The sequence below is a fragment of the Muntiacus reevesi genome, chromosome 10 (genome assembly GCF_963930625.1).
Source record: "Muntiacus reevesi chromosome 10, mMunRee1.1, whole genome shotgun sequence".
In the NCBI taxonomy this organism is placed as follows: domain Eukaryota; kingdom Metazoa; phylum Chordata; class Mammalia; order Artiodactyla; family Cervidae; genus Muntiacus; species Muntiacus reevesi.
Window position 1 is genome coordinate 64,952,474 of NC_089258.1, and position 19,621 is coordinate 64,972,094.

Consider the following 19,621-nt stretch of genomic DNA (forward strand, 5'->3'; position numbering starts at 1 on the left):
TAGGAATTGAACTTCTAAACCTCTCATTTCAGTAATTCGCTCATTGGAACAGTGCCCATAGTAGCAAATAGAGCGGCTGTCTTTTCCCAAGGACCTCATGTACTTTACAGAAGCCACTACATCTGGTGTTTTCAGCAGCCCTGTGAAGTCGAGGTATTTATCCCCCTTTTATAAAGGAGGAATCTGAACCTTTAGAGGAGTGTACAGAGGCTTGAAAGGCTCAGATACTGACCAAACAATTAACTTTCTTTGCCTCCCAAAATAGGACAAAGAAATTGAACTATAAAAAGTTCGATCCAAATTCAAAGTGTTTTTAGTTTCATTTATTGCAATACCTTTTAAGGGTGAGATGAGTCTGTCTTCAGAGAGGAAAACACATGACTGATTTACAATGAGCTTAACTGGATCTAGTGACTTTACGACAGTGCCACAGCTCTCTCTTTTTTTCTTTTCCGCTTTATTGAAGTATAATTGTCAAATAAAATTTTAAGACATTTAAAGTGTGCATTGTAGTGATTTGATATATACATATCAAATCAATCATCATTTGATTGATGATTATATATATATCAAATCATAACATCATTTGATTGATGTATACATTGTGAAGGGCTTCCCTGATGGCTCAGAGGGTAAAGAATCGCCTGCAATGCAGGAGACACGGGAGGTATAGGCTCAATCCCTGGGTTGGGAGATCCCCTGGAGGAAGAAATGGCAACCCACTCCAGTATTCTTGCCTGGGAAATCCCATGGACGGAGGAGCCTGATGGGCTACAGTCCACGGGCTCACAGAGTCAGACACAACTGAGTGACTAAGCACACAAAACATCCATTGTGGAAGGATTCCCTCTTTCATTAACTAATATATCCATCACCTCACATATTTGTCTTTTTTTGGTGAGAACATTTGAATTCTACTCTCTTAAAAAAATATCAGTTGTTTAATACAGTTATCAATTGTAATCCCCATGCTTTACATTAAATCCTTAGACCTTATTCATCTTATAGCTGAACATTTATACCTTTCACTAATCCTTCCCTATTTCTCCCACTCCACCAACCCCTGGCAACCACTTTTCTACTCTCTCCGTTTCATGCTTTTTTTTTTTTTTTAAGATTCCACATATTAAAAATACCATGTTGTATTTGTCTTTATTTCACTTTGCATAATGCCTTCAAGGCACATGTTATAGCAAATGGTATGATTTCCTTCTTATTCAGGCCTGAATAATATTACACACACACACAACCACACACACATGCATACCACATCTTCTTTATCCATTCATCCATCAGTGGGCACTTAGGCTTTTACCATATCTTGGCCATTGTGGATAATATTGCAAAGCAAATGGGAGTGCAGATACCTCTGATATCCTCTTTCCTTTTCTTTAGACATATATATTCAGATGTGGGATTGTTGGATCATATATATGGAAAGTATAGAGTATTTTTAACTTTTTGAGAAACTGCCATTCTATTTTCCATAATAGTTGTACCAAATTACATTCCCACTATCAGTGCACAAGGGTTCCCTTTTCTCCACATGCTCACCTCTACTATTCATCTCTTGTCTTTCTGACAATGACTTTCTATACGTGTGAGTTGATGTCTCATTGTGACTTTGATTTGCGTGTCCCTGATGATTAGTGATGCTGAACACCTTTCATGTGCTTGTTTGCCATTTATATGCCTTCTTTGGGGAAAATAATGTCTATTCAGTTCCTCTTCTCTGATATTATTAGTGTCAGGCTGTATTTAATTTTTGCTTCATTTATGGGGCATCATTTTCTTCCTAATAATATTATTTGCTATTTCCTTCTAATGATACCACAATTTGTGACTTTTTTTCTTTTTCAGGCGATTCCAGGTATTTCAGAGAAGGAAAAGGCTGGTAAGTTGACACTGGTTTTGTTTTCACTCCTATCTATTTTAGAATAAAATTCCATCTTTCATATGGACATTTCATTAAATATCTAAAATGCATACATCTCCTCAGTTTCTGGTCAAAAGTTATGGTTGAATTCCTAGAAAAATAAGTTTTGCTCAAAATGCGAGGAAAAAATATGGTTTTCTAGCATAACATTATATCTTGTTAGAATAAGGTGTGTAATTCTTGTGGCCTTAATTGTAAATGTGATCACAACTGTTTTCTTGAGGAAAATAATTAAATGTTGTTCAGTGTACTGAGGAATGGTCTTTGGAGATCTGTTGCTCATACAGCCAGCCCTTTGTATCCACGGGTTCTGCATCCATGGACTCAACCAATCTGGGTCAAAAATATTTGAAAAAGCAAAGATTTCCAGAAAGATGCAAAAGCGAAAAACTGGAATTTGCCACAGAGGCAACTATTTACATAGTATTTACTTTGTGTTAGTTATTATAGCTAATCTAGAATGAATTTAAAGGATGTAGGAGGATGTGTGTAGCTTGTATATAAGTACTGGGCCATTTTATGTAAGAGACTTGAGCGTACATGGACTTCGGTGTCCACCAGGGAGTCCTGGAATCAGTCCCCTGAGGCTACTGAGGGACCAAGATTATGAAGGGTTTTTAAAAATTTTAGTATCCTGTTTAGTAGTCCTAGAAAAAGATGTGCTTGTTTAAAGATTATGTCATACCATCAAAAATATAATTGTGAAGTGATATGGATAGTTAATTAGAGAAAAATGATAATATATTTCTGTGCTCTGTGCTATAATTATAACTATTTAACAGTATTATGGGAAGTGGATGAGGATTAATGAGAAATGCAGAAATATGAAAAATTAGACTCAGGTTGGTGGAATGGTATGCTTTTTAACAATCTGTTGATCATCCTCAATATAGTCTTAACGTTTTCTGTGTTAAAAAAAAAAATCTCTTTTTAAAAAACAGATTAAAGGTGCTTTACCAAGCTTGAAGCACATCACTTAGCTCTTTGATGTGTGTAATTTTTAAAAGCTAAATTAAAAGTTTATAGAATCATCTAAAAGGTGACTTTACACTAATGCATTAGAGTTGTTCTGATAGGATTGTTTTATGGGGGATGTTGTGTCAAGTTCAGTGACTCGATTTTTGCTGCCAGATAGTTTTCACACACAAGTTTTCATAGTTTATGTCCTTCTAAGAGCTAAAGTGTTCTCCTCTGTTTAGGCTGTGTCTAGCCTCTTCTGTCTAATATGTTGAAAGGTAAACCTTCCAAATAAAAGAAAAACATGGAACTGGTATCTTGTGTCAGTTTAAGAGAAAAACTGCTCGGTTTATCATGTGTTGGTATCATGCGCTGGACTAATGATATATACTAAACAGATTCAAATTACCATTACCGAGCTCTAATACCTTCAATAATTAATATATTAGCTATCTCCTTAGAACAAAACATTAATGGTGAAGAGCGCATTTGCATCACAAAGAAAAAGGAAGTTAGCCAAAGCTGTGTTTTATCTTGTGTTGTGACATTCTCTGTAATTTGCAGGATTGGCTACCATTTAAACAAAGGGTGTAACAGAGCAAAGTTGTCATCTTATTCCAGAAAATCAGCACATTCTTCCATACCCCAAGGAGAAAATTAGGACAGGAATTCTTGGCTGGAGGGGCAGGGGGAGAAAGGCTGGAAATGCCATTGCTTGAGAGACTGAAGAGGTGAAGACTTTTTCTGCCACTAAAATGATGTCAGTGTGCGAGGGAGAAGCACCTCAGTTATCAAGCGCCGCTTAAAGACATTTCTATTAAAACAAAGAGCTAATTAAACAGAAAACATACATATAATTCACACACCACTTTTTAAAAGCCACAATCCCAGATGTTTTCCTCCTCAACAATAACAACAACAACAACAAAACCCATGAAATTAAGTGTCACTATTTAATTATCTCTTTGGGTCATTTTTACACTCCTGGGGCAGAAATTTTTTAAGTTGATAAATTTCATTCACAGATGATTTGTGAAAGGTCGGATGCACTAGTTCGTATGTATGACCTAAGCGGACCCCTGGATGCCCCATCTCAGACGTTTAACCCAGGATGGGCTGATTTGAGCAGAACCTGGCTTTTGTGCATTAAAACATTAGAATGATTGAAATTAACTCCAGAATGGATTCTAATTTAGATTTCTTGAGAATGTACAGTACATTATAAGGAAACATAATTGGAAATACAAGAAGGAGGAAATACAATTTTGTTTGAGAACATAAATACAAGAAAGAAATGGTTTTTTAAATCAATGAATTTATATGTGAAGATAGAGGCTTATGTTTGAATATTTTATTCAGTTTGCAACAGATTTGCCAGTTCAAAAGAGAGTATGATTCATTTCAAAAGGTTTTAAAGAACTATGAAAGTCTAATCAATTTCCTAAATTTCTAAAATTTATTATGCCATATTTAAAATATTTTGAGTGTTTTACATACAAATATGAATATCTTTATCCTTTTTATGAATCTTTGTTTTTAAGCTCTGCTAGACAGAGGAGTGACAGGAAAGGCAGGGGACCTACTCAATCTTCTGGGGGTTAATTGAGCCTTTAAATAGGATTAAGCTTCATTCCCACCCCTAAGGCCTGTCATTTCTTTTTTTGTTTGGCTAAATGAATGTAGCCTATTGTTTCTTATTAAGAAAGTCTATTTTAATCTGTGTGACCTCTCATCCAAGCCAACTGGAACCAGCTCCACCAGGCTTTGTGAAGCTCTAAACAAAATCATTTAGGGAGCATGCTATTAATAATTCTTAAGCTGCAGTTGTGTGGTTGCCCCAGTGTGGGGTCTAAGTAGCTGTCCTCTCTTCTGATCTGTGTTGCTACATAAATTCAGCCTAGTGGAATCATTCTGCTGCTTCTCTGCCATCTTGGGATGACAAAGCCCTCCAAAGGAAGACTGTTGTTGTTAAACACCATCCCATTGGTCCATTTACTCCACAAATATGTACTGAACAGCAACATGCACTAAGCATCATGTTAGGTTTTATCAAGGAAGCTGTTATGAACAAGATATGGTTCTCGCCCAGAAGGAATTCAAACTCTAGAGGAGAATATTGCATTGGGCCAGCATCCTCCTTTTCCTCTTCTCAAAGAAAAATTCTTAAGCCAAGTTATTCAGAAAGCCTCACAAGAAAAGAATCAAATAAAAATATTGTTTTCAAGAAATTCTATGTTGGAATGTGTGTTCTCCAGATCTAAGAGTCCAATACATTTTGTTTTAAAAAATCAGAATTGATCACACAAGTATCAGTATGTGTAGTTGTATCCAACACAGAATAATTTCAGTTAGCTTTCTTTATGCCACCAGAATCTGTAAAGAGTGAGCCAAAGCCACTGGTATATTTTCCAGCACATCTGCTTCTTGCCTGTGTATCCTTGAGCAAGTTCCTTAATCTCTTCATTTTCCCATTTCTAGAGAGTAAATAAAGAAGCTGCCGTGTTGTAAGGCTACAATGCTTGGCACAAAGTAGGCTCTGAAAAATGGTAGCTGTGTCTTGTGATAATGAGTTGTGCTTATAACCACCACATGTGCAAGCCAGAGAGACTAGCTGTGTTACTTCTGCCTGTGTCTGCTCAGAGTTCTTGAACACTTCCTCGGGGCACCAATTAACAGCTGAGCAGCTGTCCATGTGGAAGAAAGAGATCACTTTCTCCGGAAGCCTCTGAGTCAGTCCATTCAGACAGAGGTTATCACAGTGTAGGCAGACCTGTCCATATTTTAACATCTCTTTAGAAATTCTTAGCTCTATTAATGTGAAATTCTCTCAAGTGAATAGATAATCTTTGATTTTTCACAAAAGATTACTCCCTGAGAAATGTATGTCCTAGATGCTGGGGTAATTGGATCCTGTCTACTCAGCGCCCACCCTCCCTCCCTCGCCTCCTGCATATAGTCCTGTCAATACTGCCATCCTACCACCCCATGTTCATTCTCCCTGCTGTTGTTTTAAAGCAGCCCTCCACTTTGCGCTGACTTTGGAAACAGCGTCCAGAACTGGTTTCCCCACCTTAACTTATCATTATACCAGTTCACTCTCTACACTGTCACCAAAATTATCTTTGAAAAGCATCACCTGATCATGTCGATTCCTACTTCAGCTTTTTGTTAACCTCCTTACTGATTGCACGATATGATCAAACTTTCCTGCTTGACATCATTGGCCATTTGTAATCTGGATGCTGTGTATTGCACTGGATATGCCCATGTCACCCCTGTAGTTCACCCTCCACCTTCCTTCTCCCCAGTTCTGTGATCTGGAGGTGGACCAGTGTGGGCAGAAGCTTGGGCTGCTCTCTTTTCTGTCTTCTTGTTGCACCAGCGAGGAGCCTTAACAGGAGAATAATGGTTGGAAGGACAGTAGGGCTGTGAGGTTGGGTCATTTACTCCCCCATCTGCCTCCCGAGGAATCACAGCTGGCATTTTCCACCCAAATTCCCATGTTCTTTAAATCATTCTCTTCTCTGGCCTTGTGGTTCCCCTACACCTTTATCAATACTTCTGTTATTAAACTCCCCTCAATTTACCCAGGTTGCCATCTGTTTCCTGCTAGGGGTTTCACTGATAAGCCCACCAATATTTTCTCTTCTTTCTGTTCGTTTGTGTTTGTTGGTTGGTTGGTTTGTCCAACTTCAGTCATAATATACAGCCACAGAACCCATTTTAACTTTGATCTTTCTACTTCTATGTAGATCATGCAACTGCCTTTTTAAAAATACAGATGATAGGTGGAGATAGAGGGAGAAAAAGAGAAATGACTTATTCAGGAAAAAGAGAAGAGATGGACCATGTCTATCTTTATCAAAATGAATAGAGTTTCATTTAATCACATGGGGGAGAAAAATATCCATCCTTACTATTTAGAATGTGTCCTCTATTGCCCAAAGACATGTAAATTAGAAAATTATCAGTGCTTTTTAGTCACCAAAATGTGACTAAAGCATATTTGAAAAGTAGTCATAGGGAGTAATATGAAATTTCTCATTCTAAAGTTAAATCATATAACACAAACTTTGTTAGGCTGCAGAGCAACCCATAAAAAATATACCACAATCATAAGCCAAAAATAACAATTTTTTTTGCATTTTTTGATTGAAAAATTCTACTTGTCCAACAATAACACCTCCTTCATGAATTATTTCCAAGGCAGGATTAGTCCTTGATTTTTCTGTGCTCCTAGAAAACTCTGTGTTGTCAATTAGTGTTTTGTCATCTTGCTTTTCTGTATGATCTCTTCTCTAGACAATGAGTGTTTCTAGATCAGGAATATCATCTTTGTGTGCTCTGTAATTAAAACAGCTCTTGGCACATAGTAGGTGCTCTGTAAATACATGTTAACCAATTAATTATAATTGCAAAAATGCTTTGGCTTCAATCTTTAGAGTTAATATGGTTCTAAAACATTTTGACTCCCCGCCTCAACTCTCTTCTTTATGCCTGCTACCCACACAACTGCCAAGTATCTCAACTAGATAATTAATTAATGATGTTATTTGGGGATCTATTCCATACAAATGTGCAAAGGGCACCATTGAGAAAGATGATTCAGAATTGAACTTTGGTTACATTCATTGGTCATTTTTCTTCGGATGTTTGTTTGCCTGTCTCTAGGTTATTTTCTTGGTCAGAAAATGTTAAAAATCAAGATATTAATGATTATAGCCTGAAACACTTGTGAAAGATAGCTTTCAGAGGCATATAACAGATTCATAGTCTGTCTAAACTTTATGTTGTGGCAACACAGAACATAGAAATCAAGCACTTCCTTGTGACATGTGTAAGGGGGGGAAAACAAGGTTTTCACAATTTCATTACAAGCTCCTTGTAAACATAGTAAATAACAAAGCCCAGACACGGTGCCTTTTGGTATTAATTTTCTTGGCTGCCTTTGACCACTGAGAAGGAAAATGAAGATAACAAAAAGAAAAAAACTTAAACGTGAAGATATTCCTCCTTTTCCAGTCTTATTTCAGAGACCTACCCATGCAATGTATGATTCCACTCTATCAATCGTGTTCCAATATTGATAGATCCAAAAAGATTTGACAGACAAAACTAGGACTGCTCAATTTCAGCATTCTTCTTTGAAAGACTGTGCCCTATTCTGTGTCTCCATTTTAGTACAAATCATGTCGGTTTTAGGGCTGTCTCACTCACTAGACTCTAAGCATCTTGCAAGATGGAATTTTGTTTCATTCAGCTCTGTGTTTCCAATGCCTGGCATTATTATAGTTGCCCTATATTTGGTAAATGAATGGATAAATTAGATGTTTTTAAAATCTGCAAATACAATACTCCCAAAGCCAAATGTAGAATCTTATAATTTTTTTCTAGGTGAAACACTTTCTGTACTGCAAAGACCCCCAGCTGTTTCACAGGATTAAACAGGATCTGAAAATTGTCTTTATCGGGCTAGACTGGTCTTTGGCCAACATTCCAAATTCTTTATTTCCTTTCACTCTCAGAAAATGAATTTCATTAGTTTTTTTACTAATGGTTTATAAATACTCACTTATTTTACTTTTCTTAGTATTATGGTCTCTGTTTGCCTGATTTTTTATGAGAAAGGAATTTAGGGTATGCCCACAAATAACCTCTCAGTTTTTCTAAAACCTAATGTAAACTAATCCATGAAAAAGTTGGCTGTGGTTGACTGGGCTGTTGAGAGAAAACACATTAGCTTTCAGGTATCAAAGAATTCGTGAAAAATATAAGTAAGTTATTCTTAAATGCCAAAGATCTTGAATTCATAGAATATTTTCCAGTGTCTGTGTCTTAATGTTCTATTGGCATTCCATTTATTACCAAGTAGGTAAAACAAAGCTACTGTATCACCAGAACCAAGCAAACGTATTTCCTTTTCTTCTCAATTATATTACAAGCAATACAAGTGCATGATAATTTTTCTTTTAACAAGTAGCCATTCAAATATTGCTTCCTGCACTTGGAGTGGTTATCAAAAATGGTATCTTTTTACAGTATTTAATGATTCCTATGATGTATTGCTGTTCATGAATTCCCTTTCACATCAGGCTGTGAGCTCCATGAAGGCATAAACCCTTAATTTAATCTTTGTCAGCCCTCACCCAGTATATGATCTTGCACAGAGCAGATGCTCAAGAAACAGTATTAAATCAATTCATTTATGTGATTTACCAAACAACTCATACTGGCATTTAGTTCATCTCTGATCTATCAGTGACCTTAGCTTTTCACAGTATTTGACAAGCTTGAAAATTCTTCCTCTAAAAAGTCTTGTGAACATTTTGCTATCTGAGTTTATCCCTTGAAAGAATGACTGTCAGCATTGAAGAGGTGGCTATGAACTACCTGGACCAGCTCATGAAGCAGTTCTGCATTTCCATATTTTAACTGACATTGACCTTTGATTAGTAGAAAAGTTCATTTGTCATTTTTAATCTCCCCTGAAGAAAGACAATTTATGAAAAGGCCTCTTTGTATCAGTTTTATTTACAAAGCAATACAGCTTGCATTTAGTTTGAAAATCATATCTGATCATCTGATCCCTTCAAATATTTACCTTTATAGAGTCCACAGTTTGCAGTTCAGTTACTGTTATTAATAGTTTGAATATACACACAAATATGTGCCCACAAGATAATTGTATATTATTCTAATTTCTTTAGAAAGGTGCCATTTTCCCTGGAAAGGTATATATAAGAGGTATTACTTTGACATGAGTATGAAATGACCAAAATTTCTGCTGGTGTGATTGTATTTTTCTTCTCTTCTTGATCCTCCATTGGTTTTAAGGACTTTGATTTATGTTTCTATAGGTAAAAGATTGAGACCAATATCTCTTCCAGATTGATCTCTAAGTATTTCTGTTTTATAATTAAAGTATGATTTTGAGATATGGCTTATCTAAGTGGGACATCTCAGACAGTAATTTACAATCATAATAAAGAAACTAATTCCCAAGAAAAGGCTGATGCTCATATTGTTATATGAAGGCTGTCCAGAGTACCAGTTTGGCCATTTCAGGAGAATGGTTCATGAATAGAAGAAACTATTTTGCCCTAACTACTGTTATCATGTAGAAATGATCTTCTAGAATTCTACAAGTGATGTTTAAGCAGAATGGTCATTAAAATCCCTCACTTGCCCACCAAACTGGGGTTTTGCTTTTTGTCTTAATTTTTCTAACCATTGTGCTTCCCAGAAAACATATTCCAGTGACTCCCAACTGCTAATATTATAAACTGCTTTTTTTCCCTCCCAATTTTCTTGAGATTTAGTTGACAGGCAGCACTGTATAAGTTTAAGGTATACAGCATAATGATTTGACATAGATATATCATGAAATGATTACCACAAGAAGTTCAGTGAATATCCATCCTCTCATAAAGATACAAAATAAATAGGAAAAATTTGTTTTCTTGTGATGAGAACTCAGGATTTACACTCTTAGTAACTTTCCTGTATAACATACAGCAGTGGCGCTAGTGGTAAAGAACTGGCCTGACAATGCAGGAGACATAAGAGATGTGGGTTTGAGCCCTGGGTCAGGAAGATCCCCTGGAGAAGGGAAGGGCAATCTACTCCAGTATTCTTGCCTGGAGAATCCCATGGACAGAAGAGCCCGGCAGGCTGTGGCCCATAAGATCGCAGAGTCAGATATGACTGAAGCAACTGAGCACCACTGTTAATTATATTTCTCATGTTGTACATCACATCCCTAGTATTTACTATTTTGTACTTGGAAGTTTGAACCTTTTGACCTCCATCCAATTCCCTCTCTCTACCACTGGTAATTCAAACCTGATCTCTTTTTCTTTGAGTTTGTTTGTTTTTGCAGCGTATTGACCTATAACATTATGTTAATCCTGGTGATAAACTTCTTCTTAAAATAAATGTTAAATCTGTTCTTTCTATGGATTTGAGGAAATAGATAAATGGAGAACAACATGGTACACTTCATCACTTCTGTGTCTACCCTTTTTAAGTCTCTGGTCTTCTGTGTATTTATCCAGTGTTTTCCCTGCTGTGTTGTGATTGCCTGAAAGGCAGACATTTTCCCTGCACCTGTATAGCACCAGCCTCTTAGGAGGTTTTTGACTTAATGTCTGTCGAATGACTGGTTGAATGGATAATAATATCAAACATTTATTCTGTGCCTGCACTTTCCTAAGCACTTTATTGATATGACTTAATTTAATCCTCTAGCAATCATATAACGTAGACGTGTTTTCCACATTAGGGAGATGAGGAAGCTGAGACTCAGAGAGGTTTCCTAAAATAACCAAAGTCACACCACTGCTGAGGCAAGACTCAAAGCAAGCAACACAGGCTAGAGTGCTTGTTCTTAACCACTATGCTGCAGGCAGTGGTTAAATGCCAAGGTTCCTCACTCAGGCTGATGAACAAATTTTTCCTTAATCAGACCTTAGCCTTCCTTTCCCGCCTTATCTCCCGTCCCCCCCTAACTTGCACCTTCCCCTGTAACCATGCTTTTCTCCTGAATTTGCTTCTATATAAGTTGACCTTTGTTCCTCCTGTTTCCCTTCCAGAAATTTAACTGCCCCATCCCCCAAGGTCCCATTTGGGTCCGACCTTCACTGTAGTCTTCTGTGACAACTCCTGCTCATATTAATTTCCTGCTTTTTGAAATGATACAGCATATATAGTCTGTTACGGTCATTTTCATTCTTAATCATATGTGGATTGCCATTGTCCATTGAGTGTTCTGCCTCCCAACAGTTTTGTAAGAATTCTTTCAAAAACACTTTGCACTGTGCTGTGCACCTAAGAGGGGGTTACTGAATTGATAGACTTTATTTTTTTAGAGAAATTTTCAGTTCACAGGAAAACTGAGTGGAAAGTACAGTTCAAATTATATAACGTTCTTTTAAAGTACACTACAGACATAGTAAAAAGATCAGGAATTGTCAGGAGTTGGGGAAAGGGAGGTATGAACTGATGGGAGCACAGAGGATTTTTAAGACAGGGAAGCTATTCTATGTGATGCTTCAGTGGTAAAACATGTAGGCTTTTCACATTGGCTTCTTTCACTTACAACTATGCATGTAAGGTTCCTCCATGTCTTTTCATAATATAATAGCTTGTTTCTTGTACTAAGTACTAGTACTAAGTTAACACTGCATTGCTTGAATATACCACATTTAAAGGAGCTTATTTAACACACTTTTAGTGTAAAAATGTTTCAACTCATTGATCATAAAATATATTGCACACAGCACATTTGTAAACTTTTATCCCTTCTTCTTTAGGCAAAAGTGACTCTCTTCTCTTAGTCATTGATTGTGATTACTTCCTTTCTCTCCTTCAGAATTTCTTCATGTTTTCAAAAGAAAGATACTATTACTACGTGTGTTATCCACAGCTGTTATTTATTGTGCACCTACCTCGTGGTCTCTGAGAAGAGACGCTTCCTTGACATCATCTTTAGCGCACCCTAAGCTCACAGAACTTGACTCTCTCCTGCTCCAAAGCTGATGCTCTCTCCACCTTGTCCCACCTAACAGCACCACGTCTCCCACCCCTGAGTCTTCTAATAAAAGTATGACCGAAATTGGTAAAAATCTAATAGTTCATGTAATTTATGTGGTCCACTTATTTCTCTCCTTATGCCTTTGATCCTGAAGTTTACTGTTCCCGAAACACTCTTCTATTGTTTTTCTCTCCAAATCACACACTTCCTTAAGGATTTGCCTGAGTGCTATTTTTTGCCCAAAACCTCAGTTACTCTGTTGTTGGGCAAGCTCTTCCTTTGAATCAGACAGATGTCACTGCTCATCTTCTTCCCTGAGAAGTGGCAGCCTATGTACACTGTGACCTCCCTCCCCCCATCCTAACCCATGGCCAGAGTCCATTGGACTGGGGGCAGGCAGCTGGGGTGAGAGACACACATGACTCAAGGCCAGAGAATACATTGAGTGAACAGCGGACAATCTGTTTCTCTCTCTCTTTCACTTCTCCTCCTTCTCTTCCTTCTCTCTCCTTCTTCATATTATGAGCCAGAGAAACTCAGTCAACCTGTAACAGGTGTTTTGGACTCCACTGTTAGGTGGAGTCACAGAGGAAACATGATTCTGCAGAGAGGAGCAGGGTAAAGGGGTAACTGACCCAAAAAAGAAGAGTAGAGATGATGCAAACTACAGAATGAGATGGAAAAGGAAACTGCTTCTATCAGTCCCAACTCTCAGGAGGGCCCCACCCCTCGTCTGCAGGGTATCTCTGTGTCCTCACATCTCAGGCTTTTAGTTGGACAGCAAGGAGATCAAACCAGTCAATCCTAAAGGAAATCAACTCTGAATATTCATTGGAAGGACTGATGCTGAAGCTGAAGCTCCAATACTTTGGCCACCTGATGTGAAGCACTGATTCATTGGAAAAGACCTTGATGCTGGGATAGATTGAAGGCAGGAAAAGGGGACAACAGAGGATGAGATGGTTGGATGACATCACTGGCTCAATGGACATGAGTGTGAGCAAGCTCCAGGAGACAGTGAAGGACAGGGAAGCCTGGCGTGCTGCAGTTCATGGGGTCACAAAGAGTTGGACACGACTTAGCAACTAAACAGCATCACCAACATGAATGAGTTCTTTGCATTCAGATGATTAGACATCCTTCTCCAAATCCCTACTGAATATAACTAGTATCAAAAATAGTCAATTATCTATTTTACCTGTCTTATAATACTGTTTTCTTCTTCATATATATGTATAATATGAACATATACTTGTTCAAAATATGTAATATGCAGTAACCATGAAGAACCATGAAATATTTTGGTCTCCTGTTTATGATTTATTTTACTCTAAAACATCTAGCAAGAACTGCATATGTAGTGAATGTTCAATAAAACTATGGTTTTTCAGTTATACTGCCATTTTAGGCTACAGAACGCTATCACTACTTCATAATCACCTTTTAGCCCATAGAAAGTGTTTCTCCATTTTCAGTCACGTTCAACCATCATATCTGGTATTTATGAGATTCATGGGTTGATTGTCTTTTTCCCCTTTACCAAAGAAATCATGTCCTTTTAAAATCACTTAACATCATCCTGACCATGCCATTCAGTTTTTAATTTGCATTGTAATTCGTTTGAGTCAAGTGCTGTTGCCCTCAACAATTTCATATTTTTATAGTCTATATTCACATTTCCTTATTCCACTGAATATGATTAACATATGTCAGATACTAAATAATAAGAGTTAACAGTGTAAAACCAAAAGAGGGAAGCATACAAATAAATAATCAGGGAGACAGTTGATACATTTTTTAAAATAAAATGTCTTTAAAAGGAAAAAAAATCTGAAATCTATTAAACTTACCTATATTTTATGACTTAGTATTTTTTTAATCTTAAAAAGTCACCTATGTTTATGGGATATGGAGGCATTTCTATGATTTTTTTTCCCCCTCTGAGACCACCAATGATTGAATTCTAGCTGCAGTCATGAAAACAGTAACGTTCATCTCTGTAAGACCCAGCTCAGCCAGGTGGGGGATATAAGGGTTTTCTAAATTTGTGATTTTTGGTAAATCAGAACACCAGCTTATTTATTACAGCATGAAACTTTCATTGTTTGGTAATATTTTCGAGTACCAAATTTGGGGACCTAAAAAGAAACAAGTTATCTTGCTCTAACATGTGACCCTGACTCTGAGATGGCACTCATCACTCTGCAGCTAATCAGGAGCCGTGCTCCCAGATGGTCCCTGACAGCAGAACATAAACAGAGCAGTGACCCCACCATCCTCATATGCAAGCAGCTCCCTGGCCCTCTGTGATGTGGACACAAGCACTGTGACAAAGAAATGTCAGAAATGACTTTCGCAATAGAGCTATTCTGACACACAGACAAATAATTTCGGGTGTTTCAAAAGCACTCCCATCTGGAATGGAAGCCAGTTTTTAAAAACTAACTGCAGATCACAGATAGCAAGACTTTTTCCTAGAGGAAACAAAATATAAAATTTCAGCAAAAGAGGTTTAGTTAGATTGCAGATAGAAGGAAGCCATGGTTGCATTTTCTTTCCTGGTAGAACTTAAGTGAGCCAGGCCGACAGCACAGATCCATAGGAAGAATTCCACATCTGGAAAATCTTTGCTCCATCTGTGGTAGGTTTCCAGCCTCTTGCTCTTTCTCTACCATTTCCCATGACTTCAGCTTATCTCCTTTCTGTTTGCTTTAGTGAAGTTATTTAACCCTTAGGGGTTTCAGATTTTTGTTTTGTTCTGTTTTTAAGAGGAAGGAGAGCAAAGGAATACTTTATAACATTTTTGTGATTCTCTAGAATTGAGCCTGGTTTATATTTAAGTGCCTACATAAGTTATATAGATGGTAAAAAATATATGTATATGTATATATATAAAGTACCTAGTCAATTATATGGAATTATATTTTAGAAATGCATTAGATAGACAGTGCTTTGATTTTTATTTTACTAGACTGAATATTGGTGTTAATCTTCCAATTTGCAAGTCTTAACTTTGTTTGCCTCAAATCATAGATGTTAATATCATAGAGCACATAGAAATAAAGTTACATCATTCATATCATAGGACTTATTAATATCTTATTTAATGTAATTAACAAATAATATTTATGATTGAATCTTTGTCTCACTGAGCCCCCTCCTAAATGTTAAATGAGTTACTTGGCACTAATGTTTGGATTTTCTTTTCTTGTCTGTCTTTACACTTTCTCTTAGAAGTCTCATCCAAATAAAGATGTGTCTACATAATGTCCAGCCCCAGTGAGTCAAACTGCCCACCTCATTTCCAACCGCCCCTGAGACTCCATCACAGGAATGCGTGTACTCTCCACATCCTGCTCTTTCTACTTCAGAGTCTTCACTGCTCCTGTTACCTTTTCCTAAAATTTCCTTTCATGCTATCTCCAAATTACTTTATACACCTCCTCTTTGAAAGCTTCTAAGCTCTCCACTACTCTGAAAGCAGCCCTTTTTACCAGATCTCTCAATCTTATATTTACAGTTCTCATACAGTGTTTATATTTTTATGCCTTTTGTTATGATTTTTAAGGCTTATTTTTTCATGTTATATAATCAAATCAATGTCTAATTTATCTTTGAATGCCTTGCACATAAAGAAGATTTAATAATCTTCTGCTTGAAAGAAAAATGGCATTTTTAATTGAAAATAAAAGCATACTCTCTTAATGCAAGATGTTGAAGTACGCTTCAACATTTTCTAGAATTGTTGTTGTTCAGTTGCTCAGTTGTGTCCAGCTCTTTGCGACCACATGGACTCCAGCACTCCAGGCTTACCTGTCCATCACAAACTGCTGGAGCTTGCTCAGACTCATGTCTGTCAAGCTGGTGATGTCATACAACCATCTCATCCTCTGCCATCCCCTTCTCCTCCTGCCTTCAATCTTTCCCAGTATCAGGGTCTTTTCCAATGAGTCAGCTCTTCCCATCAGGTTGCCAGACTACTGAAGCTTAAGCTTCAGCATCAGTCTGAATTCAGACTGATTTCATTCATCCTTCCAATGAATATGCAGGGTTAATTTCCTTTAGGATTGACTGGTTTGATCTCCTTCCAAGGGACTCTAAAAAGTCTTCTCCAGCACCACAGTTCAAAAACATCAATTTTTCAGCACTCAGCCTTCTTTATGGTCCAACTCTCACATCCATAGCTGACTACTGGAAAAACCATAGCTTTGATTAGATGGACCTTTGTCAGCAAAGTAATGTTTCTGCTTCTCAGTACGCTGTCTAGGTTTGTTATAGGTTTTCTTCCAAGGAACAAGCATCTTTTAATTTCATGTCACCATCCACAGTGATTTTGGAGCCCAAGAAAATAAAGTCTGTCACTGTTTCAATTGTTACCCCGTCTATTTGCCATGAAGGTGCCATGACCTTCACTGTTTGAGTGTTGACTTTTACGCCTGCCTTTTTCACTGTCCTCTTTCACCTTCATCAAAAGGCTGTTTAGCTCCTCTTTGCTTTCTGCCATAAGGGTGGTGTTATCTGCATATCTGAGGTTATTGATATTTCTCCCGGCAATCTTGATTCCAGTTTGTGCTTCATCCAGCCTGGCATTTCGCATGATATACTCTGCCTAAAAGTTAAATAAGCAGGGTGACAGTATACAGCCTTGATGTACTCCTTTCCCAATTTGGAACCAGTCTGTTGTTCCATGTCCAGTAATAACTGTTGCTTCTTGACCTGCATACAGATTTCTCAGGAGGCAGGTAAGGTGGTCTGGTGTTTCCATCTCTTTAAGAATTTTCCACAATTTGTTGTGATTCACACAGTCAAAGTCTTTAGCATAGTCAGTGAAGCATAAATAGATGTTTTTTTCTGGATTTCTCTTGCCTTTACTATGATCCAGTGGATGTTGGCAATTTGATCTCTGGTTCCTCTGCCTTTTCTAAATCCAGCTTTTACATCTGGAATTTTCTAGAATATTTGTTTTAAAACCCAGGTTCCTATATTCCTTCATGCTTCCTTAATCAGAATATCTTAGACCGAAGAATCTTAAATGTTACACACTCTCCAGGGAATTCTTATCCGTACTAAAGTTTGAGGATCATTGCTTAATGTCAATGAAAGTTTCACATTTATTCTTCCACATGCACATGAATTTCATTACATAGTTCAAAGTTTGTACAGCATAGCAAAAGCCTAAGGCTTAAGGAAAATTATCCTGACACTGAAAGACTCGAGAAAGGTCATATTTTATCATAAATAAAGCCAGAAATATTTCTGAATATCTACTTTTACCAAATAGTGTGCTGTGGTTATAAAACTATTTAAAACACTAGCCTCGGAGAGCTTATGGTCAAGGTGAGAGAAATGATACATATGAAAATTTGGTTGAAACAAGCAAAGTTATCAGAGGTGTGCTATTGTGTCCTATAGTTTCACATATTATCCAGCATACTCACTGCCTAATCAAATTAAAATAACAGCATTTTAAAGCAGTGGAAATAACTCCAGATGCAGACATGACAGGAGGAGGAAAAAAGAACAGAGAGTCTGCAGTGAAGACTGGAGGCCCTGGTTGTCCCACCACTCACTTCAGCGTGCTCAGTCACTCAGTCGTGTCCCACTCTGCAGCCCCTGGACTGTAGCCCGCCAGGCTCCTCTGTCTGTAGGATTTTCCCAGCAAGAATGCTGGAGTGGGTTGCCATGCCGTCCCCTAGGGGATCTTTCCAACCTAGGGATTGAACCCGTGTCTCCTGTGTCTCCTTTATTGCAGGCAGTTTCTTTACCTGCTGAGCCACTGGGGAAGCCCCTCACATTCAATAAGATGTTTATCTGGACCAGGTTCTTGTTTTAGATATAAATTTCTCCACAGCCGCCTCATCCTCTCCTAGGGCTAATCTTCATCTTGGAATGGCCCAGCAAGGATTATCAAGTACCACATGACAGAAACTCCACCCTCTGTGAGATGGAGGGTGTTTGGAGATGAAGAAGTAACCTGTGCAGTGGTGATTCTGGACAGTTGATGGCAGACAGACTCGATGACTTGGGGAAAAGGAATAAATCTCAGGGGTCATGGTCAGAGAGGGAAATGAAGGGATGATATAAGTAGTTTATACATAATTTATGGAATCCTAGAAACAGCCCAAGTGACACTGAAAAATCACTGCCATATATTGCTGACAGCTATGTAAGTAGTATAGCTCTTTAGTAAGTCCACAGTCTTTAGCTTTCCCTCAATGGAACCTATTATCCCTATTCCAGGTTAATCCAAGTCCAGCCAAATGTCAGCCCATCCTTACCCTCTTTCTCTCTCCTCCCCCCGCTGTAAAACTCAGCACCAGAGATCGGGGTCGGAGGGGAGGTCTGTGAACAAGGGGTGTCCGTACATGCTTCTTTTCCTGCCTCTTCTGTTGAGGCAGCACAGAGTTTCCTTGTTCCAGACCTTGAGGACACATCCCTTGAGAATGCCTCCAGCCTGCTGGGCAAGATACGTAGCAATGACTAAGTGGTGAGATAGTCAAGAGACTCTAGACTTTTATCTGAGAGAGGACACCTGGGCTGGACCGATCCAGAGAAAATCTGGGGAAACAGAAAGCTGTGAAAACTGGAATGGAAGATCTGACACATTTCTAGGCAAGGAAAGTGGTGTTGGCAAAGTTAGGCTTCATGGGAACACACAAGGCACGGTGATGCAATGGTGTGGCCCGGCCAGCTGGAGAACAGAGTTTGTGTTTGGAAGGAAAGAAGATAGGAAAAAATGGGATGAGTCCAGACTCCAGCAGGCCTCAGAGAGTGATTTTAATTTTCACTAAGAATAGTAAATCTTTTCAAGTTAATCAGTGGTATTACCCCAGCTGCAAAAATCTAAACATCCTCATTCTTAACTCTTTATTAAGTAGTTTGCAAAAAGGAGGCAGAAACTTTTTTTTTTGTAATGATGCACTACAATACCAAAACCCCATTAGATTACGATAGTCAACACTGATCAAGGACTTTTAATACTTTTAATCACAAGGAATTTAGTGATGAGTTTAGAGAAAAGTCAGAAGATTTTGGGTTATGTTTTTGTTTTGGTGATACACATTTAAAACTTGAGTTCTGCTTTATTATAATTCAACCATGCTCATGATAATAAGTAATAAGTGATACCATTAAGATAAAAAAGAGGTAACAGACGAATTTAGGGAACTAAAGAAAGTCAGTTCAGTTCAGTAGCT

General features: G+C 37.8%; 1 protein-coding gene across 4 annotated transcripts in view; it reads left to right on the forward strand.

Moving 5' to 3' along the window:
• The window catches only part of DLC1 (DLC1 Rho GTPase activating protein), a 413,805-nt gene that overhangs the window by 204,300 nt on the left and 189,884 nt on the right, over positions 1–19,621 (forward strand). For all 4 annotated transcript variants that reach the window (XM_065947630.1, XM_065947635.1, XM_065947634.1 and 1 more), the window contains exon 5: positions 1,861–1,894. In XM_065947630.1, the coding sequence (XP_065803702.1) occupies positions 1,861–1,894 (34 nt within the window). The remainder of the gene's footprint in view (positions 1–1,860; positions 1,895–19,621) is intronic.